General features: G+C 34.5%; 2 protein-coding genes across 2 annotated transcripts; one reads left to right on the top strand and one right to left on the bottom strand.

The window, feature by feature from the left end:
• The first annotated feature begins 2,677 nt into the window (after window positions 1–2,677).
• LOC113120275 (anterior gradient protein 2 homolog) lies at window positions 2,678–4,664 on the top strand. Its single transcript, XM_026290190.1, has 8 exons — window positions 2,678–2,836; window positions 2,989–3,115; window positions 3,345–3,408; window positions 3,519–3,571; window positions 3,688–3,764; window positions 4,095–4,158; window positions 4,249–4,332; window positions 4,421–4,664. Exons 2-8 carry the CDS (start codon window positions 2,998–3,000, stop codon window positions 4,468–4,470), a joined length of 510 nt encoding a protein of 169 aa, XP_026145975.1. The 5' UTR covers window positions 2,678–2,836; window positions 2,989–2,997; the 3' UTR covers window positions 4,471–4,664.
• A 1,028-nt stretch (window positions 4,665–5,692) lies between these two features.
• LOC113119562 (tetraspanin-13-like) lies at window positions 5,693–11,227 on the bottom strand. The gene is made up of 6 exons (XM_026289123.1): window positions 10,985–11,227; window positions 9,590–9,757; window positions 8,538–8,618; window positions 7,800–7,913; window positions 7,446–7,556; window positions 5,693–6,608 (listed from the first exon to the last, which is right to left on the bottom strand). Exons 1-6 carry the CDS (start codon window positions 11,045–11,047, stop codon window positions 6,534–6,536), a joined length of 612 nt encoding a protein of 203 aa, XP_026144908.1. The 5' UTR covers window positions 11,048–11,227; the 3' UTR covers window positions 5,693–6,533.
• Window positions 11,228–15,582: the final 4,355 nt, after the last annotated feature.

The following is a 15,582-nucleotide window of genomic DNA, read 5'->3' as shown; positions in this document are numbered from 1 at the left end:
AGGGCGGAGTCGGTGCAGATGGCTGCTGGAGTGTGTGATCAGGGGTGGTCTGTGCACCCAGCCCTCGAGGACAAATATTGACTTCAGCTTCAGAGAATTTCTGCCTGTGAGCGAGGTGCAGGAAGGATTAATTAGAGTTAAGGACACCTCAGCATTTCATTCATCCTATGTGGCGTTCATTTCATTTTTACAAGCTTTCAGTGTGTCCTCTTCAGCCACTGTACAGGAAAAATGCTACCGGAAATAAATCTAGGTCTGTGCTGTGTATAAAAAGATCCAAGCAGTTTTGTGATCGTGATGTAATGCTAGATTGCTGCTGACAAATGTTCTTTTACATTCTTTTATTTCCCAGGAAATAATTTGTTTAATGTTTATTTCAAGATAACCGGTAAATCAAACAAAATGTGTTCAGATAAGTAACTAATTTTGGTAACGGAGCTGCAATAAATGTAAGAATGGAAGTAAATGTAAATGCATGGATTCTATTTTTCGAACGTTTTGGGGTCAGTGAGAATTATTTTATTTTATAAGGACACATTAAACTGATCAAAAGTGACCGTAAAGATCGTTACAAAAAAAATATTCAAATTATATAGTTTTATTATTTAAATTATAAAAAATATATAATATTATATATTATAGAATATATTATTACAAACTGTTGAAATACAAAATATATTTATATTAGCATTTTATTAATATAAATGTTATATACAGTATATAAACATTGTGCATTGTTATATTCTTTTATACAAATATTGTTATTTCAAATATTTCTATTAATCAAAGAATCTTGATAAACGAATATATCAATAATCAATAGTGCATGGTTTCCACTGAAACATTAATCACAACTGCTTTCAACATTGATAATAATAAAAATGTTTCTTGAGCAGCATTTCGGAAAGATTTCGGGAGGATCGCGTGACACTGAAGACTGGAGTAATGGTGCTGAAAACACAATTTGTCACATTTAATTAGATAAGATACTAAGATTATATTATTAAAATACATTTTATTGTATTATTTAAAATTATTTTATTATGTATTTTGGGCTATTATTATACAGTATGTTCATTATTATTATTATTATTATTATATACATTTCCTGAAGGTTAAGCACCTTTTACTTTGTCATAAGGGTTAAAAAAATAATAATAGTTGTTGCCTTAGTTGAATCACATCCTCAGCTGTTTCGTTCGTGCCAAAGCTTTAGTTTGTGAGTGGGAGTAAGTCATACCCGTCATTTTCAGCACAATATAGGGGCAGTGAAACGTCCAGCTGAAGGACAGAGAGTGAAGTCATAAAGACTGGATTCATTGAGTCTTGAGTGGAGTTGTTTGTCGTGAAGGCCCTGACTCCATTCCACTCGGCACAAAGACACCATTGATCCTCCGCTGTCACATTATCCCACAGCCACTAGTGGAAAGAGGCTTTGCCAGGCCTTCGTTTCAGAGGAGATGAAATCAGTTAAACATGCACCTCTCCAGTTTACAGCAATGATTTGGTCCAGAAATGTTAACGCAGTCTGTATGTTTGAACAACTCGACAGAGGATGTTACACAATAACATTTACAACTGCCATGTAATAAACATATCAGCAAATTATTACACTAAAAGGTCACTGGTGATGCTTTTCCTTTATTAGAATTAATATGGAAAGGTGATAGAATAATAAAATAAAATGAAAAATGAAATAAAATACAATTTAGTTTAATTAAAATAAAACGTGGTGCTTTTCCCTTCATTATATTTAATGCAAATAAAAAAATAAAAATAAAATACTTTAAATATTATTAACATAAAAGGTGTTGATTTTCCTTTTAATAAAATAAAATATAAGAATATATATATATATATATATATATATATATATATATATATATATATATATATATATATATATATATATATATATATATATATATATATTAGAACCTTTATTAGAATTAGACTTTATTACAAAAGTGGTTGAAGTAATAAAATGAGAGAACTGAAAAAAATATTGAAAATAAAATGAATGATTTTTTTAAATAATAAAACAATAACGAATTAATAAAATAATGTAAAATAATAATAATGATAATAATAAACGGTTACACAGAAAAAGTTACACCAAAAGTCATCTTCATTCAGAATCAGTCATCTTAAGGACACGTCAGTCCTTTCGAAGGAACGGTGCTCAATAAACTTCCTTTTGAGCGCTTCATTAAGCAAATGTTTGCAAGGCAGGATTTCACCGGCAAACTACGCTTTGTATATGGACTCTTAAGAATCCTGTGTACAATACACACCCTATTATATTACAAAAAACAGGTTAGAATGCACTAGTACCTTATAATGTCAAAATATTCCTACAAATAGTAGATTTCCTTCAGATGCAATTATACACTGTTTACAAACATACTGCACAGTTAGATTATAATCTAATATAATATGATAAAAATATGCATCAAGATATTCCTGCGTAATAAAGAGATTTCTTTTTCTAGCACCACGTCATGCCTCAAATTACAAAAGCCCATTAATGTACCCCTCTGACATCACAGCTCCGAGCTCAGCCAATCCTAAAAAGCCCAATCATGCTTGTCTTCAATTGCGTATCACGACTATCTGCTGACCTGTCCTTGGCGCCGAGCCAAATAAAAGACTTAATGCAAAGTTTGCTTGCAAAATAAGAGGGAATAGATTAAAGCGCAGAATCAAATTCCAGAACAGAAGAGAGGTGGGCGGAGCCTCAGGTGAACAGGTATAAGAGCCGTACAGGTGAGAGACAGAGAGAGAGAGAGACGAGGAGTCTGAGTCTGAACACACTCAACAGTGAAGCCGAAAACAGGTGAGGATTCCACATCACAGGGACTTTGCTCTGCTATATCTCTCTGGAGGTCGCTTTCAAGCGTTCAACACCATTAACTGCTGGGACTGATGTTAAATCATGCTTTATCATTTCCTAACAGCTATATATCAAAATGTTTTGTTTTTTTTCAGCTTGTAAAGATGCTTAAAGGAATACTCTCAGTGCTCTTGGTCCTGGTGACCTTGTCTTCAGCCATCGGAAAGCCTGAGAAGACCACTCCCAAGAAAGAGAAGAGGATTCCTCAGACTCTCTCCAGAGGTCAGCTTCATGAAAGCATGCCAAAATATTGCTTTTTTGCAGCTTTTATAAAAGTTGCTTTGGTGAGCTGTTGGAATAGCATGACTGAAGCTAGATATGTACTATGTAGAAAGCGGTAAAGGGAAATGTTTCTAGTTCTTTGCTGTGTGAAATGCTGTCTCATACCTTTGTGCAGTATTGAGTAGATGTTGGTTTTTAGGATTCATATTCAGTTTTCTTTTCCTTTCAGGATGGGGCGATCAGCTAATTTGGGCACAGACGTACGAGGAAGCTCTGTTTTGGTCACGATCCAAGTGAGAAAAATGATTATATTATACAGAATTATAGAGTATGGTGTTAAAATTTAAGTACCTCTGTGTGTATAGAAGGTCTGTTGATGAACTTGTATGATGTGTTTAATTAGGAACAAGCCCCTCATGGTCATCTTTCATCTGGAGGACTGTCCCCACAGCCAGTGTAAGGACTGATTTTTATTTTGACATTTTCACTGTTGGTTAGTTTACAATTCTCCATTTTTTCTTCATGTTTGTATTATGATTTTAATTTTTACATGCTTCATATTATTTCGTCAGCTCTGAAGAAGGCCTTCGCTGAGGATAAAGACATCCAGAAGCTGGCCGATGAAGATTTTGTGATCTTGAACTTGGTGGTGAGTAAAAAATGTTCTACCATTTGTTAACAGTTAATTAGCCTACACTAGTTAAACATATTTCTAAAGCATTCATTAATCTCAGTTAATGTTAATTCCATTATCTACCAATACGAAATTCAACACTGTAAATGAACAGGCCTTTTACTATATACCTATTATTTTTATAAACATTTTTATTAGGCTAACTAACATAAAGATTTATGAATACTGCAACCACAGTATTGCTCATGGTTAATGTATAATGCAGTCTGTGTCTTAATCTGTAGGCTGTAGTCTGTCTGTTATGTGTATAAATGTCTGTAAAGGGAACTGTCTTGTCTTTTACAGTACGAAACCACAGATAAACACTTGTCTCCTGATGGCCAGTACGTTCCCAGAATCCTCTTCGTCGGTGAGTTGATTTAATCATGACTCATACATAAGTAATGCTACACATTATGAAGTATTGTGCATAAATGATTCAGTCCTTCTCGTTTGCCAGATCCCTCCATGACTGTTCGTGCAGATATCACTGGCCGCTATTCCAACCGTTTGTACGCCTATGAACCTGCGGATATGAAACTCTGTAAGTCTGAAAGCTGTTTTAATGCCAAAAATAAGTTACTCCCCGTCACCAGACTGACATCATCATTCGTCTGGTTTTATTTCCACAGTGTTGAGCAACATGCAAAGAGCCCTGAAGTTTCTGAAGACAGAGTTGTGAACACACAAGCCCAGCAGAAAGGATATTACTTCCCTGAGGGTCACTTTTATTCTGTCATTTGTTTACTGACGGCATGTAACGCACTGTAAAGCCCTGTACAAAATTACAATATGTTCTTTGAGTAGATTGTTACGGTAAACTTCAGGCTTTCTTTTCAGGTTTTTTTTTTTCCAATAAATGAAGTTGTTTGAAAATTTGTTTCTCCTGGTAATTTGCTTATGCTGTTATGTTCGCACCGTTTATTCAAAGCAGAGGTCATGTGGGTTTTCCAGTTAAAGGGACAGTTCACACAAAAATGAAAGTTCTGTCGTCATTTATAACCTTTATGGGTTTCTTTCTTCTGCTAAACAGTAATCCACACGACTCCAGTCCATCAATTAATGTCTAATGAAGCAAAAGGCAGTGTGTTTCTAACAAATCCATCAAGGCTTTTAATACTTCTAAGCTTCATTCAATAATCCATAATAACTTTCTCCAGAGAAAAGTGCATCCCCATGTCATTCCAAAACAATAATTTGATTCAGACAAGCTGACTTTTTCACTGGACATAGCATTATAATGGATAGAAGTGTCATGTTTTAGCCGGAAACAAGGGTTTTAAGCTAAACTTGTCTTAATGATTGATTTGTTTAGTAGAAAAACAGAGCTTTAAATTTTGAAAGATGAGATCTAAAGATTTTTGCAATGTTTTTATCAGCTGTTTTGACACTCATTCTGACGGCACCCATTCACTGCAGAGGATCCATTGGCGATGCTAAATTTCTCCAAAGTTCTGTCATCATTTAAAACCTTTATGGGGTTCTTTCTTCTGCTAAACACATATGAAGATATATATATATATATATAATGTTGGTAACCGAATAGTTGTTGGTAGCCATTGACTTCCACACTATGAAAAAAATAAATAATACAGTGGAAGTCAAAGGCTACCGCTAGACAGTGTGTGTAACTGTCCCTTTAACGGAGTCTCCTCCGGCTAGTATCCTGGTGGGAGGAGTTAGAGTAACTGGCAGCATGTTTTCCTGAGCCATACTGTTGCCTGGCTACTAGCTGCCTTTGTTATACACTGAGCTCTTGGCCTGAGCGTGTCAGTCTCTGATTGGTTTGAGTTTAAAGGAAGTTGCTCTACTGAAATACTCCTTAAAGGATTACAGACAATACAAGCATTAGCCCTAAGTAATGTGGAAACCCAACAATTAAGTTATACAAAGACAAAACTGGCCAAGGTACAATTGTGTCCTCAGGGTCTTTATTTTTTTTAGACAGCGTAGTTCACAGAACCATTGGATATAGGTGTACATTTCAATAAAGAATTCATGCACGAAGCCAAAACGATACACAAAATCTAATTGGTAAACTAAGTAACACACACATAATAGAAAATAAAACAAGCAGATAAATATGCAGTATGAGATCATTAAACAGGGCTCAAGAAAACTTCTATCAATTGTTTAATTTTCAAATAGCATTTTCATACTAATTATGAAGTCCAACAGTATATATAGCATTCTGACAGTTAGCCTATTTATTGCAACTTTATTGCATTAGCAATAACGGGCAACTTCAGTTTAATGCATTTTAATAATTCGTGCTAATTTGATAATGTGTGCATTTAATATAAGAAATTGATGTGGAATTGATATGGACACATTTTGATATAAGCATATATAAACTGTCGACATAAATAGTGTCATGCATGTTTTGATCACAGCAGCTCATTTTCTGTTAATATTTTCTTTTTTTTATATATCACATAAAACTGTTAACATAAAATCAAATGGTGTTTGTTGTTTAGCCCATTAGTGTAGGTACTGCAAACTGGGTTTTAGTGTTCTGTTCTTTCATTGAGAGGAATTCTTCAAGCATAAGTACAACCTCATAACGTATAGTACAGTGCTGTCACACTGTACTCTTGGAAAATCAAGCACATATAATAATATATAGCAGCAAGAACACGCAGGCTGGTCTCCTCTTCAGTAAAAGCAAACGCACACTCTCTTTAACAACTCCAGAAATCCAGTGGTCAGAAGACAAATCCAGAGAATTCAGCATAGGGATCAAACCTACAGGAAGGCGCTGGGATTCGCCCGCGGGTCCTTTTGGTTTCTGTATCTATAAGTCAGCCAAACTCCCAGGATCTGAAACAAGCAGGAAACTAAAAGTTAACCGCTGAAAAGTGTAGTTCACCTAAAATTTTTTTACTTGTAGATGAGGTTGTTTCTTCATCAGAAAAAATGTAGAGAAATTTAGCATTACATCACTTGCTCACCAATGGATTCTATGCAGTGAATGGGTGCCGTCAGAATGAGAGTCCAAACAGCTGATATAAATATCCCAATAAACCATAAGTAATCCACACGACTCCAGTCCATCAATTAATTTCTAATGAAACAAAAAGCAGTGTGTTTCTAACAAATCCATAAAGGCTTTTAACACTTCTAATCCATAATAACTTTCTCCAGAGAAAAGTGCATCCCAATGTCACCCCAAAACAATAAACACAATTATTTTGGACCATTTTCAATTGTAAACTGTGATTGATCTTTGCATATTTCATTCCTGATTCAGACGAGTTGACGTTTTCACTGGACATAGCAATATAATGGAAAGAAGTGTCATGTTTTAGCCGGAAGCAAGGGTTTTAAGCTAAACATGTCTTAATGACGGATTTGTTTAGTAGAAAAACAGAGCTTTAAATTTTAAAAGATGTGATCTAAAGATTTTTGTAATGTTTTTATCAGCTGTTTTGACGGCACCCATTCACTGCAGAGGATCCATTGGCGATTTCTTGGATGGCCTGAGGGTGAGTACATCTTCAGCAAGTATTCATTTTCTGGGTAAACCACTCCTTCAACATGTATTCCGTACTAGTCTTTCTTTTTTAAGATGCCTGACAATGAGGAAAGATCCAGAAAAAATTCTGGTTGTGAAGAATCTGAAAGAAGAGAAAGCCGGAGTTAGTTTTGCAGGCTGACCTCTGTGAAGCTGAAGAAGAGGCCGATCCCTCCGACGAAGCGCAGCACCTCACCGGCGTGCTCCTGGATCTTTGCTGCACATGTGGTGCAAGTGCCGTAACGAAAGCAGGGCTGCACAAGGGCAAAAAAAATAAACACATTGACAAGAGCACCAAGTTATTATAACAGAACAAATTATGTGTTTGTCTTCTTTGAACTTGTCACATACTTGCAGTTCATTATGTTTTCATTAGCATTCAAATTAGTAGCACAACTATTATCACCCACACAGGTGTCATTTATATCATTCAGCATATGCAGTGCTACAGGAACACTACAAAAGAACAATCAAACTTGTGTATCGGAGGAAATTACAGCGGCGCAGCTTCCATTGATATCCATGTGAGAGAAACCGCAGCAGTTCAGACTCTTCTCCACGTCCCTCTGAGTGCTCAGAGAGTTATTCCAGCCCACCTCCAACAGCTGATTCTACACACAGGGATGAAACACATGAGAACGCATGACAAAATACTATACAAAATACTAAACACTCGGTTTATACAGATCTGAGTTTGCAGGGGTCTAATTGGCAGGTGTAGAAAAAAAGTTAATTTAAAATATTTGGGGGGAGAATCTAAATTTTTTCTTTTTATATATATGCCATTCCATTGTTTAAGGACAGTGAGATTTTTTACGTCTACGTTCAAGTTCTTTATGCTCACCAAGGCTGCATTTATTTGATCAAAAATACAGTAAAAACAGCAATATTGTGAAATATTATTACCATTTGAAATAAATATTTTCTATTCCAAAACATTTTAAACCATATTTTTTTCCTGTGATCATTACTCCAGTCTTCAGTGTCACATGATCCTTCAGAAATCAATTTAATATGCTGCTCAAGAAACCTTTCTTCTTATTGATATTAAAAACAGTTGTGCTACTCAATATTTTTGTGGAAACCATGATACTATTTTCAGGATATATCTATATATTTATTTTATTTGTCATAGGCTCAATACTTATAAATACTTTTGATCAATATTATGCATCCAAGTTGAATTAAAGCATTAATTTTAGTAATTAATATTACTTTCAAAAATGTTATCTTACCTGTTGCTCCTCACTGATAGCCAGACATGCACTAGACACTGAAAACTGAACTACAAATACCAGCGACAGGATGATCATATACTATTGTCAATGAATTAAGGATTAAAACACAAACATACAATGCAGAAATATTAATAATGCCACTATTAACACCAAGTCTACCACTATCTTCAGTAGAAATTAAAAATCTGTATAAAATATCAGAACTTTCAATAAAACAAAATTAGATTCAACAAGACATAAAGGAAATTAAGGCACATTTGGTGGTTGTTTGTGGGTTTTCTATTGAAATCCAATAATAAATGGCAATGCAGAATTGTATTACGCTGTAAGCTATGCTTAAAATACAAACATGACTTATTTTATGTTTTATTGAGTATGAAATTTAATATACAGAAATAGTCTCCTATCCCTAAACAGACTACCAGAAGGATCATGCAATCATATATAAACTTCTTCCAGGGAATTTTTAGTAATGGCCCAAATTCATTTTGGGATTAGTTCATTTTATTTCGTTTGAGAGTTTTTTTTTTTTTTTTTTTTTTTTTTTTTTTTTTGTGCGCTGTCATTTGTCATGTTAACTGCACCACTCTATGGTCACAGAGTGAAGTGCATTACATGAGCACATCATAATCATGTCTCATCTCCAAAAGCAATGAAGAAAAACACAGAGCATCTCATGCAATGAAATGCAAACATACATTATTTAACACGCACTCTGTTTTGTTTGCATGAGGCCATTTCAAATAAATATGTGAAAATGTATACATTTTTGATACATTAGAAAGAAAATCAATATAATTATCTAAGCCATTTTATTCCAATTAATCATTTTTGACTGATTGCACAGTTTGACTCCAGCGGTGTCCAGTTTACCAGAAGAAACTGCACACTACAAGCATGGATACAACAAAAAAATTAGGATTACATCAGTAACTTTCACACCCTGGTATAATTATTGCAAAACAGTTACAATTATTTATTCATTCTGCATTTTTTCAAAACCCGAACAAATGAGATGTAGAGCACCAGATGATCACAGTAAAGGATACAAAGAACAGCAGAACCTGGTGGTGCTTCATGGCACCAATAAGTCCAGCTAGGGCAACAAAGAAGAGGAAGACCCCCACTCCAATGATGCCACCCACCACCTGGAAGCTCGACACCAACCCAAAACACTTGCCCCAGGCGGCGATGCCAATCATCAGCAAACTCACCATCTGAAGACCGGGAGGAACAGTGCTGTTAGTGTTAAAAAACGATTAAAAGACACTCATTAATGGAAATAAAGTGGATATGGAAAACTAAAATTGAAATAGGAGTATAGGTGAAATAAATAAGTTGACGTAATAAAGATACTAAATGTAAAGCTGAAATATAAATTAAAGCTAAATAGGAATAAAAATAAATAAATAAATAAAAAATAGCACCAAAACTGAAATTATAATGAAAGCCTGAATGAAAGCCAAATCAAAATATTAATAAAACTATTATAGTCATTCTCAGGAGATTCCACTTTATCTTATTATACATAAATGTTTTGATTTTCAATATTTTATATAATATGAATTACATTTTCCTGATTCAAAAAGAGACATGCCCTACAATATTCAGTTAAGTGGTCAACTTTTTCCAAAAATGTTTAATAATGATGACAGATTATTAAATATCTAGTTATAGCCTAGGAAAAACTAAAAAGTTACTAATTGATAGACTAATTAAATGAAACACACACACACACACACACGCACAGTTAAAGTGAAATCAGATATACAGTTAAAGTTAAATCTATAAAACAATGTGACTGGGTTCAGGTTTCTGTTAATTCTGTCAGTGGTGATTCATGGGAACACAAATGGCTCAGTTTTCTGTGAATGGCCCACCAAACAGCTGCGATGCCACTTGAGCAATAAAACACAAGCACACATTATAAAACTAAATGTTTCAGCCAATTCATCCCTTAAAGCTGAAATGAATATGTTGGGGTTAGTCCATTTTGCTCTCATTGACCAAGAAAGGGAAATGACCCCTGAGCTTCTGCTTCCATCTATTAATGATGCCAGCTGATAATAATGTTTTCTTGAATAGTGAGTACAGACAAGAGCTTATTCAGCACACAGTATCAGCTCCAGACTAATGAAGCAGGATATCTGCATAAGAAGAACAAAAGCAGGATGTGACTTTGCCCAAACAGACGAGTTGCGAGGAAACCGGGATGTTATTCTACAGGCTTGCGCGTGAAACCAGAACCGCTCGTCGGCCTCATTCCACACAAAGAATCTCTCTAAATAATTCACATGAATCCTGAGACACAGAGGACTGCAATACAGACACACAGACACAACATTTCTTGTATGAGTATTTGTAAAGCAGATGTGCTAATGTCATGATAAAGGCCGATGAAGATGCTCCATATGCTTGCTTCTATTCTCGCCTTGGTTACTCACCACATAGAGGATGTTGAGCGCGCACAGGGAGTTCTTGGAGCAGGTGAATCCAGCGCAACCCATCTTGAATGTTGTTTTTCCTTTCCACACAAAAGCTTTCACCCCTTGTTAATTTCTGCTTTTGGAAATATCAGTTACATGACAAGCAAATCGAACAATTTAAGAGACGAAATTGTAGCTGAGCACGAGAGAATAAGACGCGTGTGGTTCAGACCAATTCACAGTGAATGCTGATGCACGAGTGGTTGCCAGATCCCAAAAATAAAACCCATCCTTTTTTTTTTTTTTTTTTTTTTGTAAAGGATGAAGTTGAGCTGCTTAGTGTTGGAGTGAAGTGAAAGTGACATGCATTCCCATACATTGCATTGTTTGACTGCAAATGTAATAATATAATAGTTGTTTGTTCCCGTATTTAAAAATTACATGATTGCACACAGTTGAGGCACAGTAGATATGCTATAGTGATCCTTAGCTTTCTCCCCCTTGGACTGTAAATGAAAACACGTCTGCCACTAAACTAACAAATTGTACTTATATGATTTAACTTACATAATTTGTATAACTATAATGGTGTATAAAACAATATACAATACATTATATATTATTTGAATTAATATAATTAACTATTTTATAAAATGTACTTTAGAATTTATTTATTGTATAATGAATATGCTGCATAGATGATAAAAAAAAAAAAAAAAAAAAAAAAAAAAAACTACTGGTGCCCTCTCACTAAATAGGTTCCTCTGGCAGGCTCCTTTCAAATAACTAGGAGCAAATAAATAATAATACCAATACTACTACTAATAATGATAATAATAATAATTCTAACAACAACTCATTACTCATTTACACATTTTTTTTGACACGCTAAAAACTAAAATATTCTCATAAAATATTTGTACACATTTTATAAGCGCAAGTTACATATTCCAAGGGGGCTTTACTCCGACTTGGCAACCATGTACGGAGGCGGGACTGGCTGTGCGGGTCAGATTGATTGGTCGGTTTTTCTTGAATGATGATCACACAGACTCACTGACAGGACGTGGTTTGCACCACCTCCCCTTGGTAACAGATGCGAGGACAAGCATTTATTTGAGACTACGATTATGAAAATGTTGATTATAGTATGTGTACTAATATAATTAACTAAATGGGTTAGCAAATAATCCGTGATATTGCTACATATTGTGCATTTTCCAGTTTATGCCTACGTGTCTGTATTCGCAAAGTAAAGAAATGAAAGAAAATATTACATTAGGTTTAACATTTTCCATCCTTATTTATTTATTTGTTTACTTATTTATTTTTTAAAATCTTAATTAACGTGAAGTGTATTATAGGTGGGCCAGGACTTTTTGTCAGAATTTTTATATACAGTTGATTAAATACAAGTTTTGACATTTGTGACAAAATGCCGCATGTCAGTGGATGAAATAATATGTCACAATGGAAACTTGGCTACTATTAAACAGTCCATTACAAGTTTTTAAGTATTTAAACAGTCAAATATTTATGAAACACAACATCCTCATGTTACATCTAGCCCTGGTATCTGCTTTAGAGCTAAATAATGTAACATGCATTATAGATGACTTCAAGTAATAATAGGCTACTATAAATGCATAATCATATCTTTGACTGTCTATGATAATCACACCCCAGGAGCAAATGCATAAAAATGATTATGATTAAGTTTTAGATTCAGCATATTAACCTTTTCATTTTAATTGAAGGGATAGTTCACTTTTTCTTCTTCTGCTGAACATAAAAGAAGGTATTTCGAAGAATAATAACCAAACTTTTCATGGTAGCCACTGACGAAAAAAATACTATGGAAGTCAATGGCTACCATCAAAAGAAACTCTTTTTTTATTGTATTTTTTTTGGGATTAAACCTTTAGCAATGTGATCTGAAACATGTAATGTGAGTGTAAATTCCTCTTTAATAGATGTGCTGTTGCAGACACTAGAGGGCAGTCTGCTCCAGTCCAGATACACAGGTTTTCCTGAGGCACAGAGATAATAAGAGTAAAAGTTGACCCGCCAGTGAGAGAAGAGAACAGAAGCGGGCTGTGTTCACATCTCAAGGGCCTCTGGGCACTTACACAGTCCGAGTCTACGGGATGAGAAAGTGCCTTCTGCTAAATGAAAGATGATTGTACTGTATGAAAGGTATGATGTGAAGGTTTTCATGACTCTTTAATTATACTGTTATGCAAAGCAAATGTTCCGATCACGTTTTTCAGTCATACTGGTCAATATATAATAAAGTAAACAAAATGCACAATATTTGCAACACAAAGTAAATGCAATCTAATTGTTTTTATATACAAGTTTCTTGCATTTTTTCCAAAAGCGTTTTAATCCATTGACCACGAGGTGGCAGCAAAGTCTGTTTTTTAGTTTTACGACTTTTAATTGTTTTTTTATTTTTAGATTTTGTTTTTATTTTATTTTAATTTCTATGAAAATGTTCGTTATGTTTTAATTTTCTTGTGTTTTTTGTAATTTTTTTAAAAATATATCTATAAAATGTTATATTTAGTTTTTAGTTTTTGTTATTTTATATATCAAATTAAACTTAATGAAAACGTGATGTGAAATGACAAGTTATTTTGACAAATATCTTAAGTAAAAATAAGTCGATAAATACATACATTTTCGTAGATTTTATTTTATCTCCATTATTTTTTATTTTTATTAATTAACACACACACATTTTACACACAATTAACACACATTACTCATTTAATTGAGTGTATTCCCCTCTATTTGGCAGAAAATGGACATGACACCTGAGCAACTCCTGATGGTCTTGTCAATGTTGTTAATGGTGTTAAAAGCAGCGGATATTAGTCTGACTGGAGGCTTTTCTCTTCAAGATTCACCACACATTGCAGATGTCACATTATCTCAGCTTCTTGATTGTGATGCTGCTGTTGTGAACTCATTATCACCTTTTTATTTCTTCAGTTGTGCTGATATATGCATCTCACATTTGAACACAGAGAAAAAAAAAGTGATAAAACGTCCCTGTTTTCTGATCTCAATATTAAAGTGCGACGATCGCAGAGAACATTAGTTGCTGGTTTGCCCTTGAGAGGGTGATAAGTTCTAGATTTGGCACCCATACTTATTCAGCGTGTCCTATTTTAGCCACTATAAAGGGGTGCGGTAAAAAGAAATCACACTAACCGCCCTGAATCTGTCAAAATCTTGTCCACACTGCTGGCTCTAACAGAAAATCATAGCATAATCCTTGGAAATGGCCACTATTTTATTGCCTTCAAGGCAACAGAGGGAGAAAGCTTGTTCAGCAACTAGCTGAGATTAAAGCCTGAGAGTTATTTTGCCTGTCTCACAACATATAAAATGATGTCTTTCATGGCACGCACATAAGCAAAGTCTCTTTGATCAACCACTTTAAGTATATATAAGATAAGTATGATTTTTTAATAATTCAAATAGAAAACCATTCTTTTAAATTTTAATAATATTTCACAATGTTCTTACTGTATTTTTGATCAAATAAATGCAACATTGGTAAACAGTAAAAGACATAAAAAACATAAATCATTTATATTGCTAAATAGATATATTAAACCACTGATAACCATATGCAAAAACCTCAATAGTGCTGTCATCCAAGATCATATACTTACATTTCTGCCTAAATTACAGTGAATTGCCAATAAAGCAATTTCAAACAGTTAAGAGCATTTTTAAGAGACTCACAGTCTCCTGAAATAAGACCCCACTGACAGATCTGAGCCCCTGATGAAGATGAAGGATTACCCCGGTGCTTTCTGTGCACTTTATTCATGCTTTTTTGATGACATGCACTACAAGCACATTTGAAATGAACCTTCTATTACTACTGAATGAGTGTGAAATCTTTGGGATGTGCACCGCTCCATCTCTCCGGGGTCCTGTAGGTTTTTTTTTATCTGGTGATGGTACATTAACGCTCTCAGAAGTCCCCTGCCGGCACATTCTTTCAGTTATGTCACGGCCCCACAGATTTTTCACAGACCTGTTATATCAAGAGAGGACTTCAAAAGCTTTCAGAAGACAAGACACCATCCATTTACAATGAGCAGCACATTCCGGAGTCTTAAAAGCTCACCCTCGACCTCTCTTTCCCTCCTCTGCGCTAACATAGCTTTTGACTTGGGCCCGCTAGAGTGCAGGACGAGTTATTCACAATATCACACTCAGTTACAGCAGAAAAATGTATTGATACACAATATTATTAAGGGTGCTTGCTAAATTGGAATAAATATCCAACCTGAAGTATTAAACTTTGAACTGTAAACTTTGAACTTGTCCAGCGCTTGTTTGTGCATTAGACCTGAATGAAACCTCAAATCATATTTTGTTGAGGAGAGGAAGCACGTATTTCTTTCAAAGTATTTTACCTGGATTTTCACCATGTCACGACATAAAATTAATGAAAAATTTCATAGATTTATATTTACAGCAACCATGGGCTGTTGTGACTTGGGCCAGTCATGTCAATAAGTTTTGCACAGGTAAAATGCAAAAAAATAATAATAACTTGTTTAATGAAATATTATATATATATATATATA

The sequence above is a fragment of the Carassius auratus genome, chromosome 19 (assembly GCF_003368295.1).
Source record: "Carassius auratus strain Wakin chromosome 19, ASM336829v1, whole genome shotgun sequence".
NCBI classification, from domain to species: Eukaryota; Metazoa; Chordata; class Actinopteri; order Cypriniformes; family Cyprinidae; genus Carassius; species Carassius auratus.
The sequence above is the reverse complement of the archived record's forward strand: the minus strand, read 5'-3'. Positions and strand labels throughout refer to the sequence as shown.